This window comes from Zea mays, chromosome 3 (assembly GCF_902167145.1).
Source record: "Zea mays cultivar B73 chromosome 3, Zm-B73-REFERENCE-NAM-5.0, whole genome shotgun sequence".
NCBI classification, from domain to species: Eukaryota; Viridiplantae; Streptophyta; class Magnoliopsida; order Poales; family Poaceae; genus Zea; species Zea mays.
The window spans coordinates 85,744,460-85,753,440 of NC_050098.1; the positions used below are offsets into that span (position 1 = coordinate 85,744,460).

The window sequence follows — 8,981 nt, forward strand, 5'->3', positions numbered from 1 at the left end:
AGTTTTAATGTTGCAGATTTGAAACCATATATGGCCGAGGATGAGGAGTTGTCGTCGAGGACGACTTCACTTCAAGAAGGGGAGGATGATGAGGACATCACTATGAGTACGACTACACCAGCAGCACCTCCACATCAAGCGCCACTTCCTTCATTAGCTGGGCCAATCACTCGGGCCCGTGCCAGAGATCTTAACTTCGTCATGCTACTGAAGAATGAGGGCCCAGAAGAATAGACGACCAGCCCAACTGCGGCCCATAGTGGACGACCTAGGGTTGGCCGCCCTAGGGGCTGCGCCCACTCTATTTATGCAGGAGCTGCGCCTCCTTTATTTTCGAGTTTTGTTTTACGTTAGCCTTAGCTACTCTCGAACACGCGCAAATCTGCGCTGTCTTCGTGTATTCATAACTCTACCCTTGAGTAATAGATTAGATTGCTCGCATATTTTTCTTCTTCGTTCTTCGATTACACACAGGAAACGATCTTCGTGATCAGGCCGATCTCGCATCAGCAAGGTCGGTAACTACAGGGAGTTAGTTCAGCGATTGCATTGGCGCCTCAGGTTTGCTCGTCGTAGTCAGATCGAAAGGGTCATCTTCTGCTAAATCGGAATTATCTCTACTCGCCGAAAGATCGGGCACCTCAGCTACATCAGGAGCGGCCGACGAGCTCCAAATTGGGGCCAGAGACGCGCGTGCACGGACTCAGGGAGATGGGCTGCGGCGACAGCAGTTTCGCGCGCACGGCTACAAGAAAAAAAAGGAGCGGCGCGCGGCCAATAGGAAAGCTTCGCGCGCGCCTTGAGAGAGCTGGAGATGGCCGGCGAGCACGCGCACGCAGCAACGTATGGACACCAGGGCGCGCACACAGGGAACTTCGGCTGGGCACGAGCACAGGAGCGAGCTTGAGGGCGAGCACCATGGGAAGTAGAGGAGCTCCACGGTGAGCTCGCGCACACAAAATTCGAGCAGAGGCCGCTGACAAATCCGAGGGAGAGAAAGAGAAGCAGGGAGGGAGCCGAGCAGGAAATCAATGGAAGAACGCCCTGCTCACCACCGCACGTCTCCACATGGCTGGACAGCCAACGTGCTGACCACCACGGCCAGACCTGCGCCGCTGGCCTGGAGCACGCACCTGGCGCGGATTGCTCCTCGGTCTGCAGTCGCGCGGTGTGGAAAGGAGCAGGAACACGCGCACCAGGGAACTGAGCGGCTGAAGATGAAGCTGCGGGAGGGGGCGGCCATGGGAGAGGAGCTGGGCAAACTGAGTGCCGTGGAAGATGAGCGCCGGCTGAGGAGGGCGCGGTCCGAGCCTGAAGCCGTTTGAGTAGAAGCTGGGAACTGGCGTCGAGGCGATTGAGGTTTTGGGCAAATCCCAGGGCGCAACTTGAGGGCTTGTTCGGTTTCATCTCAATCCATGTGGGTTGGAGGGGATTGAGTGAGTTTAAATCCATAGCAAGTCATATTGTCTACTAAAATTTTCCAATCCCATCCAATCCATATGATGTAGGAATAACCGAACAAGCCCTGAGGTGGAGGACGAGCAGAGCCATGGACAAAAAGGAGCAGGGGCACGATTCGGCGACATTGCGGAATAAGGGGCGCTCGGCCGGGCGCCTGAGCTGGAGGAGAGGAGCACCGGCAGAGAGAGCGGAGGCCGGGGAGAACTGGCGGCTGGGCGAGCTGCTCGGTAGAGCAGGAAATGGAGACGGAGCTAGCAGCTGTGAGCGGATGAGGCTGAGGGAGAAGTTCGGCTGGGGAAAGAAGTCCGCACCCGTGAAAAAAATCAAGCTAGGGCCGGCTAGAGGATAGAGCCGACTAGGATTTTTTTAGATTTTTCTGTTTTCTTCTTAATTTTTTTAATAAAGAAAATTGCTGATATATTGGATTAAGATTTTTAGTGATGTAAAGTGGGTCTGCCAGCTATACGGATACATATTTCCTTCTCCAAATTTAGCGAACCAACTTATTTACTAATTACTTATATCCAAAGATTTGGATCCGGGCAAGAAACAACACACCAAAATAAACTGATTTCGGCACTGATAAATTGTTCTGCGTGATTCGACCGAACTTAGCCGAAACCCGATCCGCTAATACACACTCGTTTTCGTTGCCAAAACAGCGTGCAAAAAGATAAATTGGACCATAATCTCGCACACAATTTCTCGGACGATGCGCGATTCGGATTATTTTACTCCGAACATTTTTGTTGTCGAGTTCAAATTAATTTGTCCGAGATAAAAATCACCCAGTGGGTCGAGCTTCCGAATTCGTATTCGCGCGAGCGATGAGTTTTAAATAATCACCGGACGCACCGATTTTCGGAACAACGATGTTCCGAACATCACAAAAATTTAGGAAGAGCCCGGATAAATAAAAATGGTGTCGAACTCGCGATAGATGAAAGAGATGTGATATTAAGATCATGATAGGCGAAGATGATTGAAATTTAGCATCCGTTTTATCCACTGATATTACGTGCTTAAATTCATACTCGTTGTCGAGCAGACGGTCAACACCTAGGGTGTTACAGATTAATCCCTAAAGCTTATTTTTGCTGGCATTTAGGTGTAATAATATGAGTTTGTACCAAGTTTTAGCCACTAATACCTATTGGTCATCTTATTGTGATTTTCTAAAGTTCTTGGCCATGGGGTGCTTTCTATTACCACTATACTTGAAAAATGTCAAACAACCGATTTCTAATTTTTCCTATCTTCTTTTTTGTGCAAGAGCAATTGTTCTAGAATTTGGCAACTTTTTGCTTAGGGAAAGAGTGGTAGAAATTCTTGGAATATATGGTCTTTTTATGGGGTAGGGGGTAATATGTGTTACCTTGCATTTTTAATTGGGTTTCCTATTTTTCTCTGGTGGTTTACTTTATAAGTAATTGGGTAAAAAATTGTTTGCCCACTGTTGCACAATTTTAGGCTTCCTCGTGATTTAATTAAAACATAAGTCAAATCCAAGTCCTAATTATTCAACTCACTTATTGTTATGGGTTGGGGTGTTTATTATTTTTGGAGTGGGGTTCTAGCAGTTAGGAGTCTACTGAAATTTCCTCATCATTTTTATAATGGTCCTTATAATTTTAATCATGGTATTCCTTGATTTCTTAGTGCCTAATAAAATAAATATCCTTGGATTAGCTCTAGACTAGGATTCTCTATATTTTTCCTATGTTTTTTATCCCTTAGGTATTCTAGAAAAAATAGGTTCATCCTCTGTTTATTATTTTCCATTGCCTTTCTTAATTTTCTAAGTTTTGGGCAGAAACAGTTTTTAATAGACATTCTTGAGTTATTCTTGTATACTGGGGTGCTTAGTATTTTTAAATAATGTGTATGTTGGGTATGTATCTCTACAATTTTTCTTCGGCCTAGTATAGAAGTATTTCTATTTTTCTCTAGTTTAATAAGTTTTGGGTATTTTCCTAATTTAAATCAAAACACTAAAAAGTATTGCAGAAGCCATGGGGTTTACTATTTTTGCTGGATAGTCTATAATATGTAGGTTCTAGCAAAATTGGTTTGACCAAATTTGGTTGAATCATATTCAAGTTATGAATTTTCTAAGTTCTCTGCTCATTTAAAAATAATAAACAGAAATGGTTAAAGGAAAATGACTTCACATCGGGGTCCTTGGGTTTATTTCTATCTGAGTCGTTTAAACCGTGCCCCTGAAGCACTATTCACCTGAGTCTTTGACTTTGCACTTAACCCTCAAGGTTTTTATCCCATCTAACCCGCGCTCCTCCTTCTCCTGAACGGTGACCGAAGAAGAAAAAGCGGTGGCGCGGTTTACCGGCGGCGGTAGAGGTCCGACGAAGGGTCGAGTGAGGTCCGGGGTTCTCTGGCGATCACGTTGAGGTGCGGATCGTCGACGGTGGTGGCCGCGTGCGCAGGTGGTCGGGCTCGCTAGCGGTGCGTGCTCCGACCTGCTCACGGCGGTAGAGCTAAATTAAATTGCTCAGGTATCTTTAGGGAAGGTCAGCAATGGTGTGGGTGCAAGCAATTGGAAAATGACTCACCGGGTGACCCGGTCCACGCGCGGTGGCGGTCGGCTGAAGTCCGGTGAGGTCGAGTTCGCTTCTCCGGTGAGGCAATGCCTCGGCTCAAGCTTGGGAAAGCTTCTCCGTCCCTCGGGGAAGCTGTCCAGGGGCTAGGGCGAGGTTGGGGGTCATCGGGAAGAGCTGGACACGGTGGTCGAGCGCTCGGCTGACTTGGCTGGGACAGTGAGAGCAAGCGTGGAGTGAAGTGTTGCGCGTCCGGGGGTGGCCTTTAAAGGCGCGGCGCGTTGCACGGGCGGCATGGACTAGAGCGGGCGCGCGGGCGTGCACGGCTCGGCGCGGGTGCATGGGCTGGCGTGCACCGGGCATGTGAGCGGCGGTCGAGCACGTGGCATGGTTTCTTCTACTCCTGTTCTAATGTTGATAGGGCGCAGATCTTTGCGAATTTGGGCAAGATCGCCATGTAGGATTTGTTCCCCCGACTGAGCTCTGTCGTTTGTGTGTGGACGTTTTGCGGTTTTGGGCTATGGACAGGGAGTTGTCGCATCGCAAAATCGCCATTGTCACATGGCCGGGTTCTGAGGAAAATCTGCGCCAAAATCGTGTCAAGCATTTGAGAAACTTTCTCAAACTTTGCCAGGGCGTGTTCAAGGTATTTTGGCGCCATTTTGGTATTTGGACTTATTTGATTCAAGTTTTGAAAAATAGAGAACACAGTTAATCTTTGAAAAGGGGCTGAAATTCAGATTTCTGAATTTCCCCATAGGGCATTACTTCATGGGCTGTTTTGTGGATTTTGGAAAATTCAAATGACCAATCTTCCTTACTACATTTTGTAGATTATTTAGTGCACTAAAACTTTGTTAATTGGTTCATATCAAAATTTTGTATTTTTCCCAAGTCTTTTCTCCAATTCCCTTTGTGTGCTTAAATGGCCCATTTAAAAGGTGTTAGGGTTTTAGATGTTTTTTCTCACTTAAAGTGCATGATGCGCCTAGGGTATAATTCTTGAGCTCAAAAGATTTGCTTAGGCATTTAACCCTTTGAGTTTGGTGTTTCTTGCATCATTAGAACCACATGTGATAATGGTCACAAGTTGGGGTACTGGAAAACCCTAGGTAACACTGGGGTGTTACAACCTTCCCCCCATAAGGAATGTCGTCCCGAGATTCGGGTCGGAGTCCTCCGGGGTGAAGAGAAGGTTATGGCTTGCTTGTATATTGTGGGTTTGTTTATTAAGGTTCTCTAGTAACTGCTCTTCGAATGTCACCCTCTTTGCAACTTCAGAAGGAAGTCCTTTTTTTATTTAGTTTACAACTAACTCATCTCATGTTAAGATTATTCTTCTTATATTTAGATTCAAAGGGCAGGGGGAGGGGCTGGATATGGTTGCATACCAATTCCCTTAGGTAGACAATTGGGGAAGTTCGAACGTAGAAATTCCTTGGTCTCCCAAGTAGCTTCTTCCTCTGAGTGATTGCTCCACTGGATCTTATACATTTTGCTCGACTCGGTACAAGTTGATCTTTCCTTGCAATCCAGAACCTTGGAAGGGTACTCTTGATATGATAGATCTGGCTCTATCTCCACTTCTGGTTCGGTTATGACCTCGGTTGGCAATCGAATACATTTCTTCAATTGGGATACATGGAACACATTGTGGATGGAAGAAATTTTTAGAGGTAGCTTCAATTTGTATGCCATGGGTCCACATGCTTCCACGATCTCATAAGATCCAATGTAGTGAGGGGATAACTTGCCTTTGATCCCAAACCTTTGCACTCCTTTGGTGGGTGAAACTTTCAGATATACAAAATCTCCCACTTCAAACTGGAGGGGTTTTCTTCTCTTATCATGGTAACTCTTCTGCCTGGCCTGAGCAGATTCTAGATTCTTTCTGATTAGTTTGACTTTCCTTTTGGCTTTAGTCACTAAGTCAGGTCCAAAGATTTCTCTTTCTCCAGGCTGAGACCAGTTGAGGTGTGTTCGACACCTTCTTCCATATCGGGCTTCGAAGGGTGCTATCTTTAGGCTGGATTGATAACTGTTGTTATAAGCAAACTCTGCCAAAGAGAGGTACTGTTGGGGACTTGTTCTCAAATGCTATGAATTAAGAACAAGGCAACATAAAATGTTAAACATTAATGCCCTTCGTCCGCGGAAGCATTATCTCCCCAAGGATTTAATGAACTTCGGACGAAGGCCATAAACAAAATATCACGAAAGTCATACCTTCGTGATCAGACTTAAAAAACAATATGAAGTAAAATGTAAAACATAAGGCATTATAGAAAGACATGCCGAAAATGAATAACAATATTCACATATATTTTATTTTATGAACCTAAATATTAAAACATAATATTTAGGTACATTTATACCTTCGTCTTAGCAGAAAGCAATAATTCCAGCGTAATGTGTCAGTGATTACAAGATTGCGTGAACAGTACAGAGGTACTGTTCACCTATTTATAGGCACAGAGCGTAGCCTGTGAGGAATTACAATTATGCCCCTCATAAGGGATTACAACGGTGACTCAAACATTTATGGACTAAAAGGTCATTCTACTTTTATGTCGGTTTGTAAATTCTGAAGCTTCATGAAGAAGAACCTTCGGTCATCTCATACGAACAGCTTCAGCCGAAAACTGCTTCTTCCTACAAAACCTTCGGCAACGAAGCGTAGTCCCAACAGTAGCCCCTTTCGCGGCGCTAGATCGTTTTTCGTAACGAGCTTGATCCGTGAAAAAAGTCTTCTAAGCTTCAGGAAGCCGAAGGTCCGAAAAACACCTTCCCTGAGCTCGTTGTCGAGAAACGATTTAGTTTCCCAGCGCATAGCGGTCCCACCTTGCAGAGTTACTGTTTGGTCTGTGCGGTCCACCGCGCAGCGAGTGCAAGCGGCTGTCCGCCTGGTGTAAAAATCCTGGCGCTTCGCCTTCTTACCTGCAGTACTATATAAACAGACGAGTAGGTGTGAAGTTACCACAGCATTCATTGCTATTTGCACTGTTTTGCTGCCAAAATTTTTAACCATAGCCGAAGCTTGACTCTCGGAATCGAACGAAACTCCAGCTTGAAGCCTGCTTCGTCAGAAGAAAAAACTTCGGAAGAAAAAATATTTAATTCCCACAAATTCAGAATTAAATGGCCAGAGTGCGTTCTACCGCTAGGGTTGAGCGTGAGGGAGGCGAAGCTTAAGGTTCGGAGACTATTCCCATCTCCGAAGCGATGCAACGATCCGGGCTGGTAACTTCGGAAAAAATCCCCAGTGCTGATGCAGAACAAGCAGAACAAACAACTGCCGAAGCAGAAGAAGAAAACATTGAGGAAACTGATCCCGAAGATGATTATCGTATTGCCATGCCAAGTAAACCCAGCTACTTGGACTTCGGAAAGTCTACTGTTTCAAAGGCTGATCTCTCCAAGATGGTAAAGTCGGGTTATTTCAGTGAAAGTCAGAAGAAGCTACTACGCTTCGGGGGGAAGAAACTACCCCAAAGCCGGGGAAGGATGAAATAGTCATTTTCAAGAGCTTTCTAAAGGCTGGGTTAAGATTCCCCCTACATGGGATTATTGCAGAGGTACTGAAGAGGTTTGGTATCTACTTTCATCAGTTGACTCCTAACGCTATCGTTAGGCTTAGTGTTTATATCTGGGCCCTCCGAAGCCAAGCGGTGGAGCCGTTTGCGGACAGCTTTTGTCGAGTTCACGAGCTGCACTATCAGACGAAGGCTAGAAAAGATGGATTGCATGACAATTTTGGTTGCTATAATTTTGCTTATCGGAAAACCACAAAGTTTCCTGTAATCAGCTACCGAAGCAAATGGGCAGCAGGCTGGAAGTCGGAGTGGTTCTATGTCAAGGTTGATGACGACAAGGAGAAGCTTGTGCAAAGTCCACTTGAACTAATCTTCGGAGAAACCCGACCTCGTTGCAACATGACACCAGAAGGTCCAACCCAACAAGCGTAGGATGAATTCAGAATTATTGCAGAACATATCAGTACAAGAGACCTGGTTCAGGAGTTTTTGGCTTTCAGAGTTTTTCCTAGTTTAAAAGAATGGGAAATGCCGAAGCTAGAGGGGGAGAAGAAAGAAGGAGAACTTGTGCGGTTACCTTACTATTACAAGTTTAAAAAATACTTCAAAACACCTTGCCAAGAGTGGTTGGAAACAATTGAAATAATGTGCAATGAAATACTTGGCAATTACTCCAAAAAAGAAGATCAGTTGATGACTGCGGCCTTCGGCACCCGTCCGAAGCGAAGACTGAATCGAGTGCTAGACGCCTTGGGTTTTGAATACCCTGACTACGAAAATCTGAATAAAGGTGTCGGAGGCCGGAAAAGGAAAAGGATAACCGAAGCCTTAAATGAAGATGAGAAAGAACCATCAAAGAAGAAAATTCCGAAGAAGAAGAAAGTGTCTTCTCCGAAGCAAAAAGCATCCGACGAAGAAGAAACTCCCGCATCACACTCTGCCACTGACGTGGAGGAAATTTTGAAGGTAATGACTGAATCCCTGCCTGCGAAGCTAAGTCCATTGGGGCCTCAACTGACAAAGTTTTTTCAGAAGGAAAAGGAGCCCGAAAAAACGAAGAAAACAACTAAAGCAAAGAGACAAAGAATCATCGCAGTGACAGAGGTCATTGACAAGACACCATCGAGAGCTTCAGCTCAGAAGATACCAGCGACTGAGGAAATGACAAATATTGAAATCACACCTTCGGAAGTCGCGGCTGCCGAAGCTACCTCAATTGAAGATTTGAACTTGGAAAGCACAATCGAACACATCGACAAAATGCTGCTAGACATGGCCACAGAAGAAGCTACTACTGCCGCCAAAGAGGCCATGGCCGCAGTGTCGGGGAAAGAAAAGGAAATTGCTGACGAAGCTTCAGAGGACGAGGCCTTCATGTTTCAAAATTTAGTTGGAGAAAAATTGTCAAAATCCGAAATAGAAGAGCTTAAAG

At 45.4% G+C, this 8,981-nt stretch overlaps 1 protein-coding gene across 1 annotated transcript; it reads right to left on the reverse strand.

Moving 5' to 3' along the window:
• Positions 1 to 365: 365 nt before the first annotated feature.
• Positions 366 to 1,697, reverse strand: LOC100384359 (uncharacterized). The gene is given in 1 exon segment (NM_001176906.1): positions 366 to 1,697. A coding segment is annotated over 1 exon segment (807 nt). The 5' UTR covers positions 1,453 to 1,697; the 3' UTR covers positions 366 to 645.
• Positions 1,698 to 8,981: the final 7,284 nt, after the last annotated feature.